The sequence below is a fragment of the Geotrypetes seraphini genome, chromosome 10 (assembly GCF_902459505.1).
Source record: "Geotrypetes seraphini chromosome 10, aGeoSer1.1, whole genome shotgun sequence".
In the NCBI taxonomy this organism is placed as follows: domain Eukaryota; kingdom Metazoa; phylum Chordata; class Amphibia; order Gymnophiona; family Dermophiidae; genus Geotrypetes; species Geotrypetes seraphini.
Window position 1 is genome coordinate 130,656,316 of NC_047093.1, and position 27,696 is coordinate 130,684,011.

General features: G+C 43.2%; 1 protein-coding gene across 2 annotated transcripts in view; it reads right to left on the reverse strand.

The window, feature by feature from the left end:
* Positions 1–27,696, reverse strand: part of LOC117368385 (scavenger receptor cysteine-rich type 1 protein M130-like) — a 142,965-nt gene that overhangs the window by 68,721 nt on the left and 46,548 nt on the right. For both annotated transcript variants that reach the window (XM_033961984.1, XM_033961983.1), the window contains 6 exons: positions 21,672–21,977; positions 19,793–20,092; positions 14,498–14,803; positions 12,741–13,034; positions 8,244–8,555; positions 487–801 (listed from right to left, as the gene is read on the reverse strand). In XM_033961984.1, coding sequence (XP_033817875.1) covers positions 487–801; positions 8,244–8,555; positions 12,741–13,034; positions 14,498–14,803; positions 19,793–20,092; positions 21,672–21,977 — 1,833 coding nt within the window. The remainder of the gene's footprint in view (positions 1–486; positions 802–8,243; positions 8,556–12,740; positions 13,035–14,497; positions 14,804–19,792; positions 20,093–21,671; positions 21,978–27,696) is intronic.

Sequence of the window (27,696 nt, forward strand, 5' to 3'; positions counted from 1 at the left end):
GGGGTTTGATACCTATCTGTTGTCCTTCTAGAGTTTTATTTTTAATGTGGGGCCAAAGTTGGCATACCCAGTCATGGCCTAAGCAGAACAGAGCTGCACATGTAGTCACTTACCATCTGCTGGGAGATTGAGAAATACTGGCTGGCTCAGGGTTGCACAGGACTTTACAGAATGACATCACTCAGTAGTTCTCAGTCTCTTTCTACTGGTAGAGCATATACCTACTCGTTGAGAATGGTCTGGAGAGATAAGTAATGAACAGTTAATCAGACTGGAGACTGGTATTTCTTGAAAGTGAGTGGGCTGGTTGAAATTTGGAACATGAATAGGAGAAACTCCAGAGCTATGGCCTTGAAATCTTGCCTTTCCCTCTGCCCCACACAACCCTAGAAGTAAAAAAAAACATGGAGCATCAGCTCCTGCTCTCCCAGAGCACCTGGATTCCACCCAGAAGGTTTTCCAGGTTTACAACCATGATATAATTACCTGAGCATATGACACCAGCACTGTGTGCATTGCTACAATTCCTCGTACTGTTTGCCAAAGAAACAAACGGACAATATTTCAGGTAACTTTCTGACCCCGTGCAGTTCACATCAGTCATCAAGATGGGACTGGACCCACGTGCAAACATAGAGGATTCTGCTATGGCCAGGGCAGGTCCACAACCCAAAGATCGGCACAGCACCTTCGCATCCTGAAGATCCCAGTTCTCACTGCACACAGCTACCCATGTATTGTTCTCAGTAAGCATCTCCATTCTTCCAGCGCAGTAATTGGGGCCATCCAAAAGCCTTATATCTGCAAAATACAAAATGGTGTGCCATAAAGTCTTGTTGTAGACTCTCTACAAGAAATGAACTGAGCAACAAAGGAGACAATGGGTATGTGAGTAGCCGTATCATCTCTGTGAGTGTCTTTGACTTGGAGGAGAGAGGGGGAGGGGATGTCTTGAATGGTGCAGTAGCCAAACATTCCATTGGTCTGGAAAGAATACTAAAAGTACATAAAAGTATAATAATTATAGAAATATAGATAAATGAAGACAGATCAAGACCATATGATTATCTAGTCTGCCTATCCATTCCATATCAAACCAATAGATGTCAGTGCCAACAGATTGCAATAAATGGATTTTACATTTCAACCACAGGGGCCACTGTCTCACATCTAGAGCCACTGTCTCATTGCCCAAACCAGAACAGGTAAACATACATTTGTGGACCCCTACCATGTTTGGACTTAACTCAGGAAAGGAAAATACCTACTGCACCTGCAAGCATCTCATCTTGCAGCAGATACCTAACCTTTGAGTGTATTACAATATGTTCACTCCCCAGAAAAAAGTGAAATATTTTAGGGAAAATGCTAGTATACAAGTGACATTATTTTTGAAAAAATATTTTATTTAGTGGATGGAAAAGAATTAACCCTTAATTTGGGGAAATAACACTTAAAACAAAGTTTTATTTTATTTTTCTTTCCAGCTTATGATTTATCTTTAATCTTATCTATTGTTTTGCCTTTTGTCTTTGTTTTGTTCTATTTCTATCATTTAAATTTCTCCAGAATTTTTTATTTTATTTTTCCTCTAACTCTACTTTTCACTTCTCTATTACCCTCCAGGTACTTTAGTTAGATTGTGAGCCTTCGGGACAGTAAGGGAATTTTTCAAGTACCTTTCTTATTTCTAATCTTAATGTATATTTTCTGTAAACCGCTTAGAACCTAACGGATGTAGCGGTATATAAGAAATAAATTACATTACATTACATTACATTACATAAAACAAAGATCAGGCTGGTCCACTCACTCCTTTTCTCAGTGGTCAATTATGGATGCGAATGTTGGACATTACAGAAATAAGAAAGAAAGAAGATTGACTCATTTGAACTTTGGCGCTGGAGGATTATATGTGTGCAGTGGACTGCCAGAAGAACTAACAAATCAATTTTGGAAGAGATCAAACAAGCTATGTCACTCGAAGCCCACATGATGAAGTTGTCTTATTTTGATCACACTGTTAGAAGAGAGAAGTCATTGGAGAAAGGCATCATGTTTGGGAAGATTGAAGGAACTAGACATATTCTTCAGATTATTGGGAACCACAAGCACCAGGGGGCACTCAGAGAAGCTGAAAGGGGACAATTTTAGAACCAATGCTAGGAAGTTCTTCTTTACACAGAGGACACCTGAAATGCGCTTCTGGAGGTTGTGATAGGACAGAGTACACTACGGGGGTTCAAGGAAGGATTGGATAAATTCCTGAACGATAGGGGGATTGAAGGATACAGATAGAGGTAGAGATAGGTTTTAGACAGAGTATGGATAGAAGGATAAAAGGGGTTAGAGAAGGATCACATTACAGGTCATGGGCCTGATGGACCGCCGCGGGTGCGGACTGCTGGGCACGATGGACCTCGTGTCTGACCCAGCGGAAGCAACTTCTTATGTTCTTAGGCGAAGAGGGTGACCTGCAACTAAGTGGCTAGACATATTGACAACAGCCTTGGGGATGATGCTCGAGGACCTTGTAAGACTAGCACTAGACTAACCTCTTTTTGTATCTTTAACTCAAGTTGCTAGGGCTTGAACCCAAGTTGATGGCACCTAACACACACAAAGAATATATATAAAATTAAAGGAGGAAGGTTTTACTGATCTACAATTTTCTTGAATGATGTGGTGAGTTGAATACGTACAACCATATCGATGAGCACTATTGAGATTGTTTCCTTCTGTCTGACAAATCCTTCTTTAGTATAAATACATAGAAATAACCCATTTGGAGTCACTGCCCCAAAATAAACCTCTCCCACTCCTTCTCTCCCTCCCTCTCAGTACCTGTGATGGAGTATATGTTACTTCACAGGGACCTGAGAAGAGAATCCTTAAATAGAAGCAGTAAAAGCAGACCAGTTGGGTATAAGGAGTACCCATAAGGCATTAGCAATGCATTTGCATATGTGTGTTTTAACAAAGAGGTCCCTACGGGATTGGCCCCTACCTACCTTTTATCCCATTTCATGCTACACAACCAGGAACTGTAATTTATTTGCATACCCGAAAATTTTAGGCTGTAAATTTAGGTCTTTCTTAGACAGGATGCTCGCATTTCAAGCAAGCAAACAACAGTCCTGGTTGGGTAACTACATTAGCGGAGCCATGCTGTCTTACGGTGCCTTCAGAGAAGAAATTAAGACAGTATTGTTTGATAAATTTATCTCTTAATTCGAGGTTTTATTCTTAACCATAATTTTACTGTATTAAATATTTTTATTGTCTTTTTATTTAATATGCTGTATTTTTACCATTAATATTTTGTATTTTGCTGATTGCAACAAAACCAAAAGAGAAAGGTGGTCCAACCCTGTCTGCAGAAAGAAACCAACCAGGAGCAAACAAACGAATACTGCAGACGTGTACAAGATGCAGGCAAAATTTATTGTGACAAATAAAATATATCTAAAAACCTTTTTACCAAACGAGGGACCCAACACGGTCCGTGTTTCGGACAACCTTCATCAGGGGTCCTATTAAATACAGATAAGAACATAAGAACATAAGCATTGCCTCTGCCGGGTCAGACCAGGGGTCCATCATGCCCGGCAGTCCGCTCCCGCGGCGGCCCTCCAGGTCCATGACCTGAAAGTTTTCCCTACCTAACCTAAAATGTCCATACCCTATTCGCTCAATGTCCTGTAAGGTAAACCTCTATCTGTACCCTGTTATCCCCTTCGCTTCCAGGAAGTCATCCAGTCCCTTTTTGAACCCCAGAATTGTACTCTGTCTTATCACCTCTCCGGGAAGCGCGTTCCAGGTGTCTACCACCCGTTGAGTGAAGAAGAACTTTCTTGAATTCGTTATGAATCTGTCTCCTCTCAGTTTTTCTGAATGACCTCTTGTTTTAGTTGTCCCTGCTAGTCTAAAGAATCTGTCCCTCTCCACCTTCTCTATACCTTTCATTATTTTATAAGTCTCTATCATGTCCCCTCTCAGTCTCCGCTTTTCCAGGGTAAAGAGCCCCAGCCTGTCTAACCGTTCGGCATATGAAAGGTTCTCCATACCCTTTATCATCCTCGTTGCTCTCCTCTGGACCCTCTCGAGTATTGCCATGTCCTTCTTGAGGTATGGCGACCAGTATTGGACGCAGTATTCCAGATGTGGGCGCACCATTGCTCGATACAGTGGCAGGATAACTTCCTTCGTTCTGGTAGTGATACCTTTTTTGATAATGCCCAACATTCTACAAAATTTATTATTACAGTTATTAGGAAATACAAAGACATGATGATGTTAGTTAAAAATGCTATCAAAAATTGTGATACACAAAGACAGGTGTGTATTTAAGGAAAAGAAGAACCTCTCTTTCGTCTTCTCTCCTTAGATCACATTCTTTATGTTTTTATTCTTTCTATCTCCTTTTCACAGTCATCTATGTTTCTCTATTGCCATATTCATACTTGCAATTGTTTTTAGTTGTCATTCACTATCCTCTGGTTTGTCGTTTCATGTCTTTTCTGCATGCAGTCCATTTATATTGCATGCAGTTCTTCTTTTCCTTAAATACACACCTGTCTTCATATTATCAAATCACAATTTTTGATAGCATTTTTAACTAACATCATCATGTCTTTGTATTTCCTAATAACTGTAATAATAAATTTTGTATTACATCTGTATTTAATAGGACCCCCGATGAAGATTGTCCGAAACATGGACCGTGTTGGGTCCCTCGTTTGGTAAAAAGGTTTTTAGATATATTTTATTTGTCACAATAAATTTTGCCTGCATCTTGTACACGTCTGCAGTATTTTGCTGATTGTCCAGTTTTTTCTGTTTTGTGTAAACCGCCTAGAATTCTTATGATTGAGGCGGTATAGAAAAATAAAGTTATGTTATGTAATTAACCTTGCCAAAGAGGGGGGGAGAAGTGACCCAAAGATCTCTGAGAAGATGTAGGAGTCACAAGAAATTGATCCTGTACAGTCAATGGCAACAAAAAACCATGTCCTTTTCATACACAGAGAACAGAGATACACCCTTGCCCAATATAATAATAATAATTTATTCTTGTATACCGCCAAAGCCAAAATAGTTTGAGGCGATTTACAATAAGAAGTACTGGACAATCAGTGAAAAAAAAATACAATATAAATCATCAGAAATACATACAAACTAAAAAGGTAAAAAATTAAAACAGTGAATCAGGTTACAAATCGATCAAACAATTGCGTTTTTACTAATTTTCTAAAGGTAAAATAAGATGGAGCATGCATAATAATATTACCCAGCCAGTCATTCATTTTTCCTGCCAGAAAGGCAAGAGTTCTATCCAGAAATCTTTTAAAACGACAAGCAGTAACTGTTGGGTAAGCAAACATATAGATTCTGCGTGTAGGCCTGCTAAAACGGTCAGATGCAGGAAAATTTTAACAGAACTCTTGCCTCCATTGGTAGCCAGTGTAATTTTTGATAACAGGGAGTAATATTTTCCCATTTTTTCAAACCAAAAATCAGTCGAACTGCTGAATTTTGAATAATTTGGAGTCTTTTCAAGGTTTTCTTGTATGTTCCCAAATAAATAATATTGCAATAGTCAAGCATACTTAAGATGGAAGACTGAACTAGCAGACGAAATGATACTACATCAAAATATTTTTTAATGGTTCGGAATTTCCATTAGACCAAGAAATATTTTCTGACTAACAAATCCATATGTTCTTCTAAGGTGAGATGCCAGTCCAATGTCACTCCCCAAATTTTTATGGAATAGTCTATAGCAAAATCCTGACCATTCAAAAATATCGACGGATCTTTAATTTTATCATTAGGGCTCACCAGAAAGAATTAGGTTTTTTCAGAGTTAAGTTTCAATTTAAATTCAGTCATCCACAATTCAATCTGGTTTAAAATAAAGGAGAAATGATTCTTTATCTCAGGAGTCAGGTTAGTAGGGGGAACAACTAAAGTGATGTCAACCGCATAGATATAGAATTTCACTTTTAGGCTTTGCAATAAATTCTCCAGTGATACAAGATAAATGTTAAACAATGTGGGAGATAGAGGAGAACCCTAAGGGCTCCACAAGAATTTATCCAACGACAAGATTGTTTATCGTCACTATAGACTTGATAAGATCTTTTGCTCAAAAATCCCTGAAACCATTTTAAGACATTACCAGAAATTCCAATTGACTCCAAACAATCAGTCAGGAAAGCACGATCAACTTAAATCTAGTTGCAAAACTAGTCCGCTTGTATCATGACTAAATAAACTAAGGAGAAAAATCTAATAATGAAGCGATAACTGTTTCAGTACTAAAGCCAGATCGAAAGCCTGACTGGTTATCCTGTAGTATGCTGAATTTATCCAAATATGTTACCAAATCCTGGTTGACCAAACCCTCCATCATCTTGGCAAACAAGGGAATACTTGTAATAGGTCGGTAATTTGATGTCAACATGATAGATTTCTTGGGATTTTTTTACAATCAGTGTACGGTCAAACGAACAACATCTATTGACAATTCCTTCTCTCAAGATCATCAATACAAGACGACAATTTATTTTTTCCGTTACGGCCCCTCAAGTCTGGAACTCTCTTCCTATCCATTTGAGAGAAGAACACAACCTCGATAAATTTAAGACTAATTTAAAGACTTTTCTGTTTAAAGATGCTTTTGATTAATAGTTTTCCTTCTTGAATTTATTTATTGAGATGATTATGATTATGGAATTTTACATCCCCTACCATGTGTTTTTTCCCCTGACTATTCTATTTTTAATATTTTGTAGTTCAATTCCCTTTTTCCCCTTTTTTCTTGTCTGTAAAGTTTGTTAATAGTCCTGTTTGATTTTAAGTTTATGTTAAGTATTGTATTACTCCTTAATACTGTAATTTTATTGTTTATTATTTATGTTCATCGCTTTGAATTGTGATTAAGCGATTAATCAAAAACACTAATAAACTTGAAAACTTGAAACTTGACCTAAATCCTCGAGAAGTGTACCACTCAGTAATAAAGAGACCCAGTTGTACAACTTGGCTTTAAAAGTGACTGGGGCGACTTTCATAATATTTGTCGGGCAGCAATCTAATCTACAATGAAAATTAACGTACTTGATGTAAAATTAACAAAATTGTTGACAATTAGGAATTGTAAAATTATACCGGGGCATATCCACCCTGGGTTCCTCTTTGCGTTGAGCATCGGGGAAATTAAAATGATTGTTTGTGGAGGCTGATAGTTTAGATCTCAGATTATTAATTTTGGTCTTGAAAAACTCAGCCAAGGCATCTGCAGATGGACTTAAAAAAAAAAAAATGTTTGGTGTGCCATTTTTTTGAGCATAAAAATGAGTACGTTTCTCTATAATTAATTTTCTATAATATTTTAGGTTACGTCTCCAATTCAATCTACCTTTGCTGTCTCCTAATTTCAGCCATAATCTTTCCAGTTTCCGTAACTCCCGTTTCACTGTTCCCAATTCTGCATCAAACCAACCGTCCAAATTTTTTGCCTCTTCTCCTTAGTTTAATAGGTGCCATTTTATTTAATATCTGCGTACTCTCCTTGGGGCGTGCACCCGGGGCGGACCTCCCTCCCCCCCACAGATGCAACATTTATTTGGATTATTAGAAAAATCTTCAAAGACTTCAGCGGATCCAGAACACTGCGGCTAGGTTGATCTTCGCAAAAAGCAAATTCGATCATGTTTCCCTGCTTCTGTCAAAACTTCACTGGCTTCCGGTGATTTCTAGGATTCATTTTAAATGTACCTGCCTAATTTTCAAGATCCTACATGGCATTCTTCCTCCCCTAATCCCACTATCTTGGAATTCTTTGAGACCTGACACTATCAGATCCACCCACAAACTTAAACTATCTTTTCCCTCGTTAAAAGGAATCATGTATGCAGGTAAATTAGGGAAATCCCTTTTCTTCAAATTCACTGAGCTTTGGAATAACCTCCCTGCCCTGTTGCGGAACCTAGGCTCATTCCAATTATTCTGAAAGCATCTGAAAACCTGGCTTTTCTCCAAAACGTAAAGCTATCTATTTAAAATGTAAAGCTAGCTATCCTCTTCATAAACTCTAATTTCTTATTATGTCCTTCCCTCATTTATTGAATTACCTGTAAACCGTGCCAAACTCTATCTTTATGGTTTAGTTTAGTTTATTAGACCATAGGAATTAGAACCAACAGTTGGCCATCCTACAATTCTCATAATGGAATTACCTGAGCAGATGACATTGACATCTTCTCTGTGGTTACAATTATTTGTCCCAAAAGGCTTTGCTTTGCATTCATTCAGGTGAGATTCGGTACCATTGCAGTTCATTTCATGGATCCAAATGGGACCATCTCCTTGGTTATGAAAGTGCTGCCATTCATGAAGTACAGGATAACCACAGTCCAATTCTCGACATATGACTTGGGAATCCCGTAAATCCCAGCCATGAGCACACACCGTGCCCCATTGATCGTTATGATTTACTGCCAATATTCCTGAGCAGCGACTACCATCCATCAGTGCCCACTTCAGATGATCTTTAAAAAAGACATACTAATAATTACAACTGGCATCATACTGGTTCATTTTGATATCACTTGAATTACTCGGTGTAATGACCATGTTCTAACTCATAAAGAGAAAAGGGGATGGGACTTAATATACAACCTTTCTATGGTTACAATCAAAGTGGTTTACATATTATATACAGGTACTTATTTTGTACCTGGGACTATGGAGGGTTAAGAAGAGAATGGCACAGGGACAGGTACCCATTGTTAACCGGTGGGGAGGGGGGAGGGAACGGATACACAGCCCTTGTCATTCCCCTTGCTGTTAGGAATCTGATCTTATGGTAGAGGCAGAGTTATCATATTAAAAAAAAAGAAAACCCTGGACACATGACCCTGCACAGTTCCACCTTCAGCCCCGCCCAGTTCTGCATCTAGCCCCACCCCATTTCGCCCTCCAGGCCTGCCCCCAGAAAGCCTCCTCTCTTTGCGACGATCTCCGGACATGTCTGGAGGGCCTGTAGCATGCTCGGATGCGTGTGACGTCATCCGGACTTCCAGATGTGGCCGGCGCTTGTAGGAGCTTTCCATAACCTGAACAAACACCGGGTTTTGGAAAGTCCAGATTTTCCCAGACATCTGGTAACCCTAGGTGGAGATAACCCAAAGACAATCTCTCGCCCGAGAAAGGAGCTTAAGAAACCTTTGACGAAGTCACTCACAAAATAATGTGAACCCACCATTCAGACAGCTTCCAGATCTGCCTGCAGTCTTATGCACTGTAGATTTCTAGAAGGTGCTGGAAACCCAAAGACTGAGTTTCCAACTACCTTCTGCCTGTTGTTTAATGTCCACGCACAGTGCATATTAGGTTTCACATTGCACCGCGACACTAGCCCCCTCTTCTACGAAACCACACTAGCGGTTTTTAGCGCAGAGAGCCACGTTGAATGGCCTGCGCCGCTCCCGACGCTCACTGAGTTCCTATGAGCATCGGGAGATGCACGGGCCATTCAGCGTGGCTCTCTGCGCTAAAAACCGCTAGCGCGGTTTCGTTTGAAGAGGGGGGGTAAACTTGCTGCAGGCTGCACTGATAACATTCAAAACAACTTCAACACAAACCCATTCTTAACTCAAACTCGCATTCAGCCTGTGGCATAGCAAGGGGTGGGGGGGGTGGTCCGCCCTGGCCACTGTCTTGGCGAGGGCACATACACCCGTCCTCCTCTCCGCCCTCCATCCAGCTCCTTCCTCGCTCACTTCCCCCCCCCTGCTGTGTGTGCCCACCGCTTCCCTTTCCCTGTACCTCTGCGACGTTCCTGGTGCGAGCAGCAACTCCCAACCTGCTGTTGCGCCCGTATCGGCTCTTCCTCTGATGTCACTTCCTGGACTTAGGCCTAGGAAGTGACATCAGAGAAAGAGCCGAAGCTGACGTGACAGCAGCAGCTTGGCGGTCGCTGCTTGTGCTAGAAACGTTTCAGAGGTACGGGGGAAAGGAAGCGGCGCACCTGGGGCAGAAGGGGTTGGGGCAGGAGCATGTTGAGCTAGGGGGGGGAGGAGAAGAGGGTGTGAGAGGAGTGCCACCATTCTGGGCACATCTCACTCTTGTTACACTATTGTATGCAGCCCTAGAATAGGACCTACTAATATACTGGGTAGATTCATGCACTAAACTACATCTCCATGCATGAGTTTGCCCCAGGCTACAAATAAATAAACCGTATCTGCATGGCATTAACCCTTTAATTCCAGTACTATTAGCATATTATTATTAGCATTATTATAACCCCTTTTAGTAAAGCCTAAAAATCTTTATGTCAAGAATGTAAATAAGAGGAAAATGAGAACAATATGGATTTGAAAGTGATTAAAGGCAAAAGATTAGTATTCAAAAAAATAACCCAAGGAGGTTAAAGAAAAAGGATAGTAATGGAGAATATCTGGGAAAGCTGAGAAAAACAGGGACAGTAAAGATGGCAAAGACCAATAGGATAAGTAGTAAAAGCAAGCAGAGGTTCCAAATTACACAGGGCTAGGTGGGGAGAGTGTGGCGCAGGGGTTAAAGCTACAGCCTCAGCCTCCCAAGGTTGTGGGTTCAAATCCCACGCTGCTCCTTGTGACCTTGGGCAAGTCACTTAATCCCCCCATTGCCTCAGGTACATTAGATCGATTGTGAACCCACCAGGACTGCTCTGAGCTCCCCTGGGAGAACAATCTAGAAAACTGTGTGAATAGTGTCCGTCTCTGGTAACCAGAGCTGGTCCTGTGATGTCACAATTCCTCATTCCACCAATAAGAGCTAACCTCATCAGTGATTGGATTGTCCTAGACTTGGCTCACTTTTGCTACATTTTGATTTCTAGAGTGGCGCAGTGGTTAAAGCTACAGCCTTAGCATCCCAAGGTTGTGGGTTCAAATCCCACGCTGCTCCTTGTGACCCTGGGCAAGTCACTTAATCCCCCCATTACCTCAGGTACATTAGATAGATTGTGAACCCACCAGGACTGCTCTGAGCTCCCCTGGGAGAACAATCTAGAAAACTGTGTGAATAGTGTCCGTCTCTGGTAACCAGAGCTGGTCCTGTGATGTCACAATTCCTCATTCCACCAATAAGAGCTAACCTCATCAGTGATTGGATTGTCCTAGACTTGGCTCCCTTTTGCTACATTTTGATTTCTAGAGTGGCTCAGTGGTTAAAGCTATAGCCTCAGCATCCCAAGGTTGTGGGTTCAAATCCCACGCTGCTCCTTGTGACCCTGGGCAAGTCACTTAATCCCCCCATTGCCCCAGGTACATTAGATAGATTGTGAGCCTGCAGGGACAGACAGGGAAAAAAGGCTCGAGGACCTGAATAATCTCATGCAAACCGTTCTGAGCTCTTCTGGGAGAACGGTAGAGAAAATTGAATAAATAGATGCATTAAAACTGGTCGTTAAGACTGAGCAGGTGGCTGGGGGCCGATTTCTAAAAAGCGATCGATGTTCAAATGGCGGCCCATGCCAATGAGTTTTACAGAGGGCAGTCGTAATCCCATCCGATCCGCTCGCTTTGAAAGCGGCTCTCACACATGTGCCCCTAGCTTGCAGGCAACCTTCCTCCTTTATGCCCCCCCCCCCGCTCCAACCCCTCCCCACTGCCGCACATGCGCGCTGTTTCCATTCCCCCCGAACCTCTGGAACTTTCTTGGCGCGAGCAGCAACTCCCAACCTTCTGTCATGCCAGCATCAGCTCTTCCTCCGATGTCACTTCCTGGACCCACGCCTAGAAAATGATGTCAGAGGAAGAGCTGGCGTTGATACGATGGCAGCTTAAGGGTTCCTGCTTGCGCCAGGAACATTACAGAGGTATGGGGGAAGGGAAGAGGTGCATGCATGGCACAAGGGGGCGGGAAAGGAGCGTGCGAAAGTGGGGGGACAAAGGAACAGGGCGAGAGAAGGGCACCACAGCCCCGGGCACCTCTCACCTTGGAACCAAAATAGAGGCAGGAGAAATGCTTACCCCCTCCTGCTGCTGCAAACCCCTCCCTCCATGCCAAGTCGAACCCCCACCACTGCAGGACCCCTCCTCCCAGTACTTTAATAAAAATTGTCATGAGGCAAGCCCGCTCCCTCCTGCCGCTGTGACCCCCCAAAATTTCCCTCCCCCCAACCAGGATCCCTCTGAACTGACCCTCCCTTCCCCTCTTTACAAAATATCGTCAAGGGGATGCCCATTCCCTTCTGCCACCGGATGCTACCCAGGCCTCCTCTACATTAGGATGACAGCAGGAGAGATGCCTAATTCCTTCTGCTCGCAGGCCCGCCACTCCAAAATGGCAGGTCTTCCCCTTCCTGGTGCATTCCTCTGTATCTCAGGATGCACCGGCCAGGGGCCTAAGGCCCAGATTTTGATTGAAGTAGGATCCTGTGAACAGTTTCTCTTTCACTGTGGAATAAACATAGCTACAGTAGGGAATGTTGTAGCGACATTAGGGAAGGATAATTTTCTGACATCTGTTCTCATCATGACGAAGATAATTATCATGTTTGCGTCACAATTATTGTTCTTAAAATTGTCCTACTTTTGCATGAGTTATGGTCCAGACAATTACTAGCACTAAGGGCTCCTAGCGTTTTTAGTAGCTACGCACTACGCAGCTAGAACTAACGCTCAATGCTGGCGTTAAAGCAGCTTAGTAAAAGGAGCCCTAAGCTCTCTGCAGAGGAAACTCACCCACAAAGATGTGCACTGTCTCACTATCTGGTGACCTTAATGTGGATCCTGAATGCTCCACTTCATAGTGACAGCCATATTCTCCTTCATTCCACGGCTCCAGATTCTTCATTGCATAGACCGCCATGCTCCTGCCTGCTGGCAGCTTCTCAATGATGACGAGATTTTTAGTTTTGAAGTAAACAATTATGTTCATGTGAAGGTTTGGAAAGGAGCACGTCAGTTCTAAATTGTCCTTCTTCTTGAATGCAATTTGGTAGGGAGATAAACTGATATTAGGCTTTTGCAAACCTCCTGCAAAAATAAAACATGTTTAAAATGCATATAGTGGTCATAGAGTTCACTTATATTATATATATAGCACCAGTCAATCAATTTTTTAGTTGACCTGGCGCGTTTTCTACCTTGAGGTTTAGACCATTGGAACACGTATTTAACTGTGTCACTCCCAAACTAGTACTTTTTCACCTCCTACCATTTTATCAAGTGTAGTTCCAAAGTGAGAAGAACTGGTTTAAGTGCATCTTCTTAACCCCTCATATTGAGTCCGTTTAGACCCACAGATCCTCAGCGACACCACTTTGGGCTCGATAAACTCTCACTGCCCAAAGCTTGATGTGTCAGTTCGTCACTGGATCTTTAAAGCTCAAGTAATTATTTTAACTTTAATTTTTTTAGTATTAATTTTCTATTTTTTTACCTGACTAGTTTAACATTATACCGTAGCTGAAGGTGAGACCAGGAGACTAGGTGGGAAGCCAAAGGATGCTACAAAGTAAGGAGGAACATGCAGGCCTTGGGGGGAGGGGGCCCTGGTGTAGAAGTACACGGAGGGAGGGAGGGGGTCCAAAGAAACGTACATATGCAGAACTGGGGGGGGGGGAGAGGGAGGGAGGGGGGAAGAAGAAATAATGGGTTTGAAAACAGAGGAGAGGGAGAGAGATGGTGGACAACAGGATTTAGGGAGGGAAGGAACAGAAAGGGAGAGAAATTGGCCACAAGGGATGGATAGGAGGGTAGTTGAGAAAAAAAAAAGGGAGAGCTGGTGGACCCTGGGGTGGTGCGGAAAGAGGAAGAGATGCTGGATGAAAGGGTAGTTGAGAAAAGGAGACATGGTGGATCTAGGGATGGTGGGGTCCAATGCTGCAGCTGCGGGGAATGGAAACAAATAAAGGAAAGATGCCAGACCTCCAGGGGAGGGAAGGGAATGGGAGGACAGAGCTGGAAGATAGTTCACACCTCTGTTTCTTTGGCTAACTTCACTCCTTGGTTGCCTGATAATCTTCTGTGGTGTCTTTTCTTTTCCCTTACTTTGCTTTAGGATTGCTCAGAACCTTCGAAGCTCTGCTGCAACCTCCATATTTGCTTGGTTAAAATTCATTTGACCCTGTTCTAGATTGCCTGGAGATGGATCTGAACCAGATGGGAGAAGTTTTATTTATTCCTTCTAATGAGAATAAGCGAACAACGGAAGAAGGATGGTAGTATAATGGTATTATCAAGAATCTATATGAATGTGAAAGGGAAGTTCTTCAAACTTAGCTCGATGTCAAGTTTTTGTGAACAGATTGTGGACTTCTGTTAAGATGTGTTATTTTACTGTTAACCTTAGTTATTAGTAACCGGTTCCAATTGCATAAAATGGGACCTGTGGTAAAAGAGTACAATTTAGTGGTAGCCCACACTGATAACTCCACTCCTAAAAATGCTTCAGAGATAACAACTGTAGATACCGACATGGACTTTCTAAGGGTTACCTGAGCACACTATACTGGCCACTGCCTTGCAGGTCTTTGTCTCCTTATTCTCAGAGCTGGTATGGCACACTGTGTACAAAGATTCTGTTCCTTTACAGGTGATATCAGTCATCCACACTGGACTAGTTCCATTGCCAAATGGAGCTCCTTCCAGTGCTATCAGAGCAGTTCCACAGCCCAGTGCCCTGCAGACCACCTGGGAGTCCTGTAGAGTCCAAGATGCATCACACACAGAGCCCCACTGGTGGTTCTGATACATCTCCAGTCTCCCAACACAATCATTGGAGCCGTCCATCAATCTTAATCCTAAAGTGCAAAAAATATGCAACAGTGACAAAGTTAATGTAGCACCCGAATGATCTATTAACCGGCATAAGAAATACCACCAAGCCCAGCATCCTGGCTAATCTGGATCCCTTTGAAGTACTTGTTTCATCCTAATGTTGAGATCAATTTCCTGTTGCTCGGTACTAGAAATAAGAGGTGGAAAAAGTTAAAAAAAAAAAAAAAAGCAGGAGTGATGCACACTTGCTCCTGCTTCTTCCAACCATTCAATATGACGGTGCCTGACCCCCTAGCAGTGCACTTGTTCACAATGCTAGGAGTCAGACTACCAAATAAGGCAATAAGAAATAAGTATCAGGATGCCCCACTAGAGGTCAATCTACCAAATAAGGCAAAGATTGCCTTATTTGGTAGACTCCCACCCCCTGCCCCCCCTTAGCAGTGCATCACAATGATGGTGGTGCCAGAGAAAGAACTGAGTGAGCATCACTCCTGCCTTTTGAGGTGAGTGGGGAGGGAGTACACTATCCCCCAAAGTTAGGTATGAAATTGGGGCATAGTTATAGAATAGGGCAGTGTCTTGCAAACTTTCCAGATGGCGGCACACTAAATCCAGTGCCCCGGCCGGAAGGCACCCAGAAGTGCACAGAGGCCCATATGGCTATGACTCGCTTCTGTGGAGGGATCCAGGACTTACGGGGAGAGGAGGAGAGATGCCAGCCAGGAGGAAAGTCATCTGCGCCAGCTGACTTCCTACAGGATGTGCCTCTCGCCATGAACTTCAAATGAACGATGAAGTTACACCAACACGAACATGGAAGGGAGAACAAGAAGCAGATGACCTCATAGAAGACACCCACAGAGGAACATCGCACGAGGGGGAGAAAATGGCTAGTCGATGCCCAGGAGAGGAAGCAGCGAAGCACACCGAGGACATTGACCTGAGACCGAAGCGAAACCTAAAGAAGGGAAAGTCAGCGATCCTAGTGGGAGACTCAATCCTGAGGCATGTGGACAGCCACATAGCAGGAGGGAGAGAGGATTGACTGGTGACCTGCCTCCCTGGAGCGAGAACCAAGGACATCATGGACAAAATTGGAAAGATCCTGGAAGGAGTGGAGACGGAAGAGACCACAGTAATGATCCACATCGGGACGAATGATGTCAGCAGGAGAGACCACAGAAGAAGCACGCTGATAGAACAGTTCAAAATTCTGGGAAGGAAGTTGAAGATGAGGACCCAGAAGATAACGTTCTCAGAGATCCTACCAGTACCGAGGACAGATGTGAAAAGGCAGGAGGAATCAATAAATGCATGGATGAGGAGATGGTGTGAGGAAGAAGGGTTCCACTTCGTGAGGAACTGGACAACATTCTGGGGCAAGAGCAAGCTTTACAGGAGAGATGGACTGCATCTGAGCATGGCGGGAACAAGACTTCTAGTAAACAATGTCAGGAGAGGAATAGAACAGGCTTTAAACTAAGAAGAAGGGGAAAGCCGACAGTCGACCAAGCGTCGACAATTCGGAAGAAGGTATCCCGTGAAGATACTGAGGGGAAAAAAGGCTGGGAAGAAACAATGGACAAATTACAGGAGTCGACTAACCCAGAAGAGGAGGTTAGAAGGATTGTAACAAAAAAGAAGAAACTAAAGACTGGGAAAGGAAATGAAGTCAAGAAAATACCAGGATCTAAATTGCATATATATTAATGCAAGGAGCCTAAGAAACAAAATGGGGGAATTAGAAGCCATGGCCAATGCAGAGGACATAGACATAATTGGAGTCTCTAAAACGTGGTGGAATGAAGAAAACAAATGGGATACAGCACTGCCGGGGTACAAGCTCTATCGCCAGGACAGGTCAGGACAGAAAGGAGGTGGAATAGCCCTATACATAAAAGAAAACATACAATCGACAAAATTGGACACAGCAGAGACGACCAACAAGCTGGAATCACTATGGGTTAAAATACCGGGATGGAAAGGGCCTGAAATAAAGATGGGCCTATATTATCGTCCACCCGGGCAAACCGGAGATATCAATGAAGAAATGGAAGCCGAGATGAAGCGAGAATGCAAAAGCGGTAACACGGTTATTATGGGAGACTTCAACTACCCCGGGATAGACTGGAGTCTTGGAAGCTCAAAATGCGCTAGGGAGACAGAATTCCTGGAGGCTATAGAAGATTGTTTCATGGAGCAGCTTGTTAGAGAACCAATGAGAGGAAATGCCACTCTGGATCTAATCCTAAATGGGTTAAGGGGACCTGCAAAGGAAGTAGAGATAGTGGGACCGTTGGGAAACAGAGATCATAACATGATCAAGTTCAAGGTTGAGGTAGGAATTCCGAAAGGAAAGAGAACCATAGCGACAACTTTCAACTTCAGGAAAGGAAACTACAAAGCAATTAGGGTAATGGTAAGGAAGAAACTTAGGAACACTTCCCAAAAATGGCAAACGGTAGAACATGCCTGGTCTTTTCTCAAGAACACGGTGAGCGAGGCGCAAAATCTGTATATCCCCAGATTCAGAAAGGGGCGCAAAAAGAGTCGAACAAAAGACCCGGCGTGGATAACTAAAATAGTGAAGGAAGCGATAGGCAATAAGAAAAGTTCATTCAGGAAATAGAAAAAGGACAAAATTGAGGGGAACTGGAAAGAGCACAGGAAGTATCAAAAAGAATGTCAACGAGTGGTTCGAAAAGCCAAAAGAGAGTAAGAAGAGAGGCTAGCCAGGGAAGCACGAAATTTCAAACCATTCTTTAGATATGTTAAAGGGAAGCAACCGGCTAGGGAGGAGGTGGGACCGCTGGACGACGGAGACAGGAAGGAAGTGGTGAAGGAGGAGAAAGAAGTGGCAGAAAGACTTAACATGTTCTTTTCGTCTGAATTCACAAACGAAGACACATCCAACATACCGGAACCTGAGCAATTCTTCAATGGAAATAAAGCAGAAAAATTAACATCCATGGAAGTGAGCCTTGAAGATGTATGCAGGCAGATAGAAAAACTAAAAAACTGACAAATCCCCGGGTCCGGACGGAATCCATCCAAGGGTTCTGAAGGAATTAAAGGAGGAGATAGCGGAACTACTGCAGCAAATTTGCAATCTATCCCTGAAAACAGGCATGATCCCGGAGGACTGGAAGATAGCCAACGTTACGCCCATCTTTAAAAAGGGATCAAGAGGTGACCCGGGAAACTACAGACCGGTGAGTCTGACCTCGGTTCCGTGGAAAATGGCGGAAGAACTGATAAAAGAAAACATCGATGAACATTTTGAAAAAAACAAACTTCTGATAACCAGCCAACATGGTTTCTGCAAGGGGAGATCGTGCCTAACGAACTTATTGCACTTCTTCGAAGGAATTAACAAACAGATGGACAAAGGAGACCACATAGACAACATATATCTAGATTTCCAAAAAGCCTTTGACAAGGTGCCCCATGAACGCCTACTCCGGAAACTGAAGAACCATGGGGTGGAAGGAGACGTACAAAGATGGATCAGAAACTGGTTGGCGGGTAGGAAACAGAGGGTAAGAGTGAAGGGCTGGAGGAGGGTCACGAGTGGGGTTGGACTGGAGAAGGGTCACGAGTGGGGTCCCGCAGGGCTATTTGATATATTCATAAATGATCTAGAAACAGGGACGAAGTGCGAAATAATAAAATTTGCAAATGACACCAAAATATTTAGTGGAGCTCGGACTAAAGAGGACTGCGAAGAATTGCAAAGGGACTTGAACAAACTAGGGGAATGGGCGATGAGATGGCAGATGAAGTTCAACATTGAGAAATGTAAAGTATTACATGTGGGAAACAGAAACCCGAGGTACAACTATACGATGGAGGGAGGGATGTTATTAAATGAGAGTACTCAAGAAAGGGACTTGAGGGTAATGGTGGACATGACAATGAAGCCGACGGCACAATGCGCAGCAGCCGCTAAGAAGGCAAACAGAATGCTAGGCATAATCAAGAAGGGTATTACAACCAGAACGAAAGAAGTTATCCTGCCATTGTATCGGGCAATGGTGCGTCCGCATCTGGAGTACTGCGTCCAATATTGGTCGCCGTACCTTAAGAAGGACATGGCGTTACTTGAGAGGGTTCAGAGGAGAGCGACGCATCTGATAAAGGGGATGGAAAAGCTTTCATACACTGAGAGATTGGAGAAACTGGGACTCTTTTCCCTGGAGAAGAGGAGACTTAGAGGGGATATGATAGAGACTTAAAAGATCATGAAGGGCATAGAGAGAGTAGAGAGGGACAAATTCTTCAAACTTTCAAATAATAAAAGAACAAGAGGGCATTCAGAAAAGTTGAAAGGGGACAGATTCAAAACGAATGCTAGGAAGTTCTTCTTTACCCAACGTGTGGTGGACACGGAATGCGCTTCCAGAGAGCGTAATAGGGCAGAGTACGGTACTGGGGTTCAAGAAAGGATTGGACAATTTCCTGCTGGAAAAGGGGATAGAGGGGTATAGATAGAGGATTACTGTACAGGTCCTGGACCTGTTGGGCCGCCGCGTGAGTGGACTGCTGGGCACGATGGACCTCAGGTCTGACCCAGCGGAGGCATTGCTTATGTTCTTATGTTTAGATACATTGTTAATTTGGTTAGCCAAAGAAAGAATAGAATCCAAAAGAAACCCAAGGATTCTGGATGAAAATTCAATCTTCAAGGTATCACCAGAATTTAATTGTACGGAAGAGGGTAAATTATGTGTAGTAGGGCCAAACCATAGAAGTTTGGCTGTTGGGTAGAAGGAAAAATTATAAATTGATAGACATAAAGCAGAACTTTGACTAAGGGAAAGTAAATAAAATTAATTCAAATATTTTAAAGTGGACAGCCCTAGGCTATTGCTTCCTTGATCAGAGCACATGATGGCAATGGAAAGAGATAGAGTGACGTCGTTTGACACCAGGTGCCCTGAAATTAGAGAGCGGAGACTGGTTGGGCAGCTCGCTTTCTCTGTACAATGAAAGAAGCAGACAGTACTCACCCACAAACTGCTTTGCTTCACTGTACGGTGATTTGTGCGCTGGTCCTACTGATCTGAGTTCATATTGACAGGTGTATCTTATTGTATTCAAGATGTTTGAACCCGTTACACGGTACAGTATATAACTCTCATTGTAGGAAAGCTTCTTTTCTGCGAGGGGTTTTGATTCATTCATTTTGTAAAAATAAACTGTAGTGTTTATCTCGAACCTGGGGACGGCACACTTGAGTTCCAGTTCGTCTTCTCCCGTACGTGCATTGTGGAATGGGGACAGAGAGAGGGTTGGTTTCAGTAAAATTCCTATAATGAAATAGACAAAAAACAGCATAAATCGGCATTTGGATGTTTTCTCACCAAATGCCAATGTTCGAAACTAGATTTTTAGATGTTTTGCAGGGCTTTCACCCTCCAGGACATTTAAAGTCTTTAAAGGGGCATGTAAGAGGCATGTTATGAGCAGGCTTTGGGCAAGCTTGCGGCGATAACCAAACCTTTTCCAAAACATCCAGGATGGCACTTAGAAGTTCGGAGCTAGACCTGTTTTAAAAGTGTCTAAGTGCCAAAAAGGTGACCATTGGATGCATGAAAGTATGAGTCCCTCCCACATTCTCCCAGTGGTCACTAACCCCCTCCCATCCCACAAAAGACCTGAATAAAACAGTATGTAACTCCATGAAGATGGGATACCGGGATAGACGGGCCATTAGTCTGCCCCAGTAAGGGTTAGTATGTTCTTAAGTATCTGCTCCAGAACAGTAGCACCTTGCTATGGGAAAGCATATCAAAGCAGCATATAGATGTCTTATGTAGTGTGGTGGGTGGGCTGGGGAACCATAGAGAGGATGACCTAGGCTCATAAGCCACTCTAACCACAACATTTATTGTGGAAAATGTGAGGTCACCAAACTCCTACTATAATGCCATATAGGTACCACCTGCAGTCATAAGGGCTATTGGGGTGGTAGACAGGTGGGTATAGTAGGTTTGGGGGAAACTGTGGAGGGCTCACCATAAATTATAAGGAGGTTATGATGAGATATACATTTGGCATCCTTTACATGAACTTCACAGCAGTGCCCTCTAAGGTGCCCCACTGTTCTGATGGTATGTGTATGTGGCCAGTCCATTACAATGTTGACCCCCTCCCATGTCCAAATGGTCTGGATTTGGACGTTTTCAACTTATTTTTCTGATTGAAAATGGTGAACAAAGTTAGACACCCTGAAGGTCAAGGCGTCCTCCTGGTAGCCAAGACGTCCAAAGAGACGATTTTCAAGAAAATCATTTTGGATGTCCGGTGGTTTTACCAGTTTCAGAAATAGTAGTTTCTCCACCATTGATTTTGGATGACTTATGAGAAAAGTCCAAAGTTGCACTCAGACATCCTTTTGAACGTGGCCCTCAGGGTCACTCACTGAAAAGAGAGAGGGATTTTCTCATGTCTTTGTGGTAGGTGAGGAGAGGGATTTCACCAATGACAAGAAATATAAATTCCAGTCTGCATTCTGTGTTTGTTGATCCAGATCAGTTTCTGTTTATTAAAATTCCATATTTCAAAAACACCGTGGTCATCTTTATTAATCTCATAATTGGATCAAATTAATCCTTTGCATTTCATAAGATATTGTTGAGTTCTGATCTGGAGTTTTGTTGTGAAGCTACTTCTTCAGACCTCTGATCAAATTACATTTTTTTGTTGTTGTTGTTGGCGTGGTGGTGGTTGTGGTGGTGGTGGTGGGGGACTCAGTTTAACCTGAAGTGAATATAGATTTATTGTACAGCCTCTTTTGTTATTGTGGTAAGTCAAACAATTGAAAATGGCATCATGTATCCTGCAACCAAAGACCCAGCATAATGCAGAGAGATCAAAAAAAATTACCTGAACATCTGACATGAGCAGTCTGAAAGGCTGTACACAAAGACACACTTGTAGTGTTAATCTGGCAGTTCCTCAGCTGAGATTCTGTCCCTTCACAGAAAACAACAGTTACAGAAGTGGCATAAGGATATGCCATAGATCTAGAGTTTTGTGACACTGACAGAGCGATTCCACAGCCCAATGTGTTACAGACCACTTGAGCTTCTCGTAAGCTCCATGTTGAGCTGCATATTGTGTTCCATGTGTTATCTTTAAGCATCTCCACTCTCCCATTGCAGTGGTTTGTTCCATCCATTAGTCTCACATCTGGAAAACAAGAAATGGAAAAGTAAGGTAAGAAAACAGGAGACAGCGACAATGAGCAATAACAGAAAGTGAAATCATTCCCTTATGGCGTTGTAAAAATTGGTAAAAATATTTTTACTCTTTCAGGACCTTGCCAAGTACATATGACCTGCATTGACCACTGTTGTAAACAGGATACTGGGCTTGATGGACCTTTGGTCTATCCATAGGCGTAGGAAAGGGGGGAAGGACCAAAGCGGCTGTGGTCTCCCCAAAAATTGCCACGTTCATCATCCCTGGTGGTCCAGAGGTACAGCGGGCAGGAGAGAGCTTTCCGGCTCCTGCCCCGCTGCTAACCCGGCCGGTCGCGGCTAGTTTCTTCTGCCGCTGAACGGCAATGAGCGGGAGTGTGCTTTGACACTCTTGCTCGGCATGCAGCAGCTTCTTTGACTGGCTCCTGCGAATTCTTGAGGCACCCCCCCAAACAAAAAAAGCGGGGGTCTGTCCCAGTATGGCAACGTCCCAAACTGAACATAAGAAAATAAGAGTTGCCATACCGAGACAGACCGAATCCTGTTTCCAAGAGTGGCCAACCCAGATCACGAGCAAAAAGGATTTTACACTGCTTATCCTAGGAATAAGCAGTGGATTTCCCCAAGCCATCTCAATAATGAATAACTGGATATTTGTTTATTTAGATTTAGCTCAAGGTGATTTACATTAAGCTATGGTAAGCATTTCCGTGTCCATGGAGGGCTTTCAATCTAAGGAAACTCTTTAGTAAGCAATAACATACATTATTTTAGGTTATTTGTACAGCTTACCGCCAAAATTATTAAGATCATAATGAGTTATGAAATAATGAGTTATTCAGCAAGCAAATACATGCAAAGCAGCTAAATATTGTGCAGGTGGAATGACACAGCTTGCTTTAAACTTCACAGGCGGCATTATTCTACAAAAGTTCAAAAAATTCCAGAGGGTTATTCATTTTGCTCCCTCCTCCAGGAACATCTTAAAGGAGCCAGTGTGAAAATGCAAGAAGCCTTCCGCGCATCTGTCCTCCACTAACGCTGCATGGGTGCATCCTTGGATCACTGAGAAGTGCTCCGAAACCATTAGTGCATATATTTGAATTCCATCTTTGGCATCATTTTTCAGTATTGGTACAATCTACAGTGCTTGCCCAACTAGACTACTGTAATTCAGTCTATTTAGGCATTAAGCTGGGCAGTCTAAAATGACTTCAGCTGATACAAAATACGGCCACTAAGCTTATATTCGGGAAGCGAAAGTACGATCATGTCTCTCCTTTGTTGCAAAACCTTCACTGGCTTCCAGTCCGCTTTAGGATTCAATTTAAATGTTCATGCATTTATCTTTAAGCTTCTCTATGGAATATTTGATCCTTTAGTTTCAAGTTTTAGTAGGGTTTTATATACCGCCTATCAAGATTATCTAAGCGGTTTTTACAATCAGGTACTCAAGCGTTATCCCTATCTGTCCCGGTGGGCTCACAATCTATCTAACGTACCTGGGGCTATGGGAGGATTAAGTGACTTGCCCAGGGTCACAAGGAGCAGCGTGGGGTTTGAACCCACAACCCCAGGCTGCCGAGGCTGTAGCTCCTACCATTGTATCACACGCTTCCCTTATATTGGAACCCCTTCAGATCCTGTCATTTGAGGAATACACAGAGATATAAACTATCTTTCCCTTCTTTTGCCTTCAAGCTGGTAGAGATGTGGAATGGACTTCCTGACTCCTTTAGACTGATAGGCCAGCTACAACAATTTCGTAAAGCCCTGAAAACTCTGCTGTTAAATGGCTTTAACTATAGCATCAAAGAATTGACGATAATCCAGCTTTTTTTCTTTTATGTCCTCTAGTCTTAATCACATGTATGGGGGGAACTCGGGGGATGGAGGAGCAGTTTGGGGAATCTGTTTGGGGTATGTTTGCTTGTCAGATAGCACTCCCCCTGTTTTTCCTTCCTATGATGAGCACCGTCGTCAATGGTCAGTCCCAAGGATGCCGTTTTTTGCTTACTTGCAGCTGCAACATTACAAGCTGGACAAACATCGGCAGAGCCTGTCGGGCAGTAAATTTCTAAAGATGGATCAACTCTTTATGTCTCTTCCTCCTCTATTGAATTCTCTATCTACCTGCTATGGACTGAAGTGGGAGGAGCGTGCAGATTCTCAGTTGCCTACTTTGGCCTCTAAGTGGGCCTTGGAACTGGGGGGAGTCTGTCAGCCCTGAGGTTCTCACTGCTTGTTTTGCCAACGTCGTGCGGGGGGCCAGAAATGCCCAACTGCAAGAACTACAGTTTAAATTGCTACATCGCATTTATTTCCCCAGGTCCCGGGGGGGCCTGGGCAGGAATCTGGGAATCCGACGAGTGTGTGAAGTTTAAACGTGTGAGAGGGTTCTTAGTGCATATGATTATTGAATGCCCTGCCTTGAGTGTTTATTGGAATGGGGTTTTGGATTTCCTGACTAAGATCCTGGGGGTGTCTATTCAATGGTCCTACCTGATTCTTGTGCTGGGGCGTGAGAAGAAAGTGCTGGCTCAGGGACTGACAGCTGAGCACTGGCGCTTTCTGTATATTGCCTTATTGGTGGCTAAGCGGGGAGTGCTTCGCCTGTGGATGTATGAGGCAGCTCCAGAGGTGGTAGGGTGGGAGTGGTCCCTCAAGGAACTGGAACATTGGGAACTACGCAGTGTGTGTGAGAGGGTGCAGGGACCTAAACAGCTGTACCGGTCACTTTGGGGGGGGCAGTCATAGCTATGGTGCATATTTTATGAGGTTCCTCTATGTCGTTCCTAGTCACTCAGTGGGGTTGGGGTGGGGGGGGGGGTGTCTGACTGTGTGTGTTTTGTATAGGGGGTATAACTATGGGAGTGTAAATATTGAACAGACTAACAAATACTGTTGTCTCGTTTATCGCATTGGTCCTACTGGAGGCCGCCTTTGCTAAGGGGGCCTTCCAGTTCCAGCATGCATACTGTTCTAGGGTTTGACCTTTATAGTTCCTTTTCGCTGTGCAACTGTATTTTTCCTTGTTATGTCTGTTTGCTTTTTGAATAAAAATATTTCAAACAAAAAAAAAAAAAAGAGAGAGAGAAACTCTTTCCATGCAGCCTGTAAAGTCTTCCTTATCCTATACTTGGCCAAAAGTCCTAGATTTAACCTCCACGGCCCCCTCTGATCCGTACCTTTCACCTCCAAGTTTACCACTATGAAAACTGAATCATGATCCGAGAGGTATAGTGGGTCTATCCCAACTGATGTTATTTTGCTAACATGACACTCTTCCATCAGCAAGAAATCTATTCAGGAATTTGAACTATACTGAGAGGAGAAACAGGACCATTCCCGTACCCCTGGGTGTCTTTTCCACCATACATCCACAAAAGCATAAGTATCCGTAGCTTCCTGTAGGGCCTTCCCCTCCTGCTTCCACCCTTTGCCAGATTTTCCCGACCTATCCAGCTCTCCTAAGACACAGTTCAAGTCACTTTGAGAAAGTGGTATGAGGGGTAAAGGTAATTGGAGGTTCAAGTCACCTCCAATTACCTTTACCCCTCATACCACTTTCTCAAAGGCCTTAAACCTTTTCTCAAAGAAATAACCCTTCTTTCCATTCAGAGCATATAAACTCAAAATACTAATTTTGTTTTCCCCTATTCTCCCAGCAGATCAGACTATTCTTCCCTCCCCTCCGCATACTTAACAAAGGATAAATTCTTACGAAGGAGGACTGCCATTCCCCTCTTTTTACTGTCAAACAAGGAGGCAGCAACTTCTCCATAAACCTCTTGCAATTTTGTATGCTTCAGCTCAGTGAGCTTGGTCTCCTGCAGAAGTATGTCAGCTATTAACTTCTTCAGTTAAGTCAGAAACCTCTTTCACTTAACTGGACCATTTAGCCCCCCCCCCCTCCCTGTATTGAAAGAAACCACCTTAAGTCCCTTAACTTAAAAAAAATCCAACAGATCACCCTCTCCTCCCAGCCAGCAGCCACCCTAAAGATCACCCCTTCCTCATTCTCCACACTACCACACCCAATCCAACACCAAGAAAACTCCCCACCCCCACCAACCCTCCAAACGCCAGAAAAAACACAGGCATCTGAGTATCTCAGAACTCCTCCCACCAAATGAAAAAACTCAAAATCAACTCACCTCCCCCCTACATACAAACCTCCACCCTTAAAAACACACTCCAAACTTCTTATCTCCAAATAACACACATTCCAAAGTTTCTCCTCTCATCCAACCCTCTACCATGCACACCAATAAAATAAAAGCCCGACTCAATCAGACCATACTACGCACATTTTGCTTTCCACAAAACCCGTTATTAACCCAGCAACAAAAATCCTAACAAATAACATAGCATACTACCCAAAACAAAGTAGATATGGCTCTTGGGGCCTAGCTATCCCAGAGTCACTCTGATGAATCTTCCTGTTTCCCAGAGCCCCAGTCACACCTGTCTACCACAATCTCCAGAGTAGAACTCTCTGCTCCCCTATGTGATCTCCTGGGGGATTCTGCACTCTATATTTTCCTGCTCTCCTCAATGATCCTTCTTCCATGGGTTATTTTGAAGACTCGCTATGAACTTTCCCGTCAATTCTGGATTGAAAAACTTTTTAACACCATTGACCAGGACCATCAGCTTTGCAGGATACAAGATCCCTGCTGTGTATTCCAATTTCTGGACAGCCTCCTTGCATTCTAACACCTCTTTCCTTTTCCTCAAAGTCGCTTGAGCTAAGTCTGCAAAAACTTGAATGGACAAACCATTATACTCCACCACATGCTGGTGCCTAGCAGTAAGCAACACATGCTCCACGTCTTCATACCAAAGCAACTTAATGATGAAAGTTCTAGGCAGTACTCCTGGGCCAAGGGTTACCCATAGTTTTCTGTGGGCTCTCTTCACCTCATTTTGGGGCGCTGTTGATGAACCCAGAAAACAGGTTCCTAAAAAAATCACATCTATACTTCTGAGGGTTCGATCCCTCCAACTTTTCTAGGAATCCAAAATATCCAGAGGTTTGAGCACCTGCTCCAATTTTCTTGGTTCTCTAATTGTTCCTTCAGGAGCCAAACTTGTGAGTGTACAGTCTGTATGGGGGAACTCTCCGTCTCCATCCAGTCTTTTAGAGCCAACACTCCCTGCTCCCTTTCTCCAACTTGGGTAAGCAAACTTTCAAATCTCTTATCAAATTTGGTTAATACCATTTGATAGACCTCTTTAGTTTCTCTGAGTTCCCAAAGCACCAACTGGAACCCATCTTCGCACTTGGATCCGTCATCTCCTTCAGGATCACGTACCTCTGTGGCCTGCTCTCCCAACACACCCATCTGACTAGCTTTGAGGGCGTATATTTCTTTAATCGGTTTGGGAGCTTTCCTTTTCAGCAGCTTCAGCATGATCGTCTCTCAGCCTACGGAACAAACTGCTGGATGCGAGTACACTGAAATTTTAAGTATCCCTCTTTCCTACGTTAAAAGCCAAGTGAAGAGATGAGTTCCAAAACCAGTTAAGTACGAACAACTGTTCTCTGAATAAAGGCTAGTTTTTATTCTCAAACATTTTCCCAACATAAGAAAATTGTTTTCACTGAATGTCATACACCTTATGAATAAATGGATATGGTTATCTATAAAGGCACTATATATACTTATAAATCCATGTGCTCAAAATACTACTACAACACTATA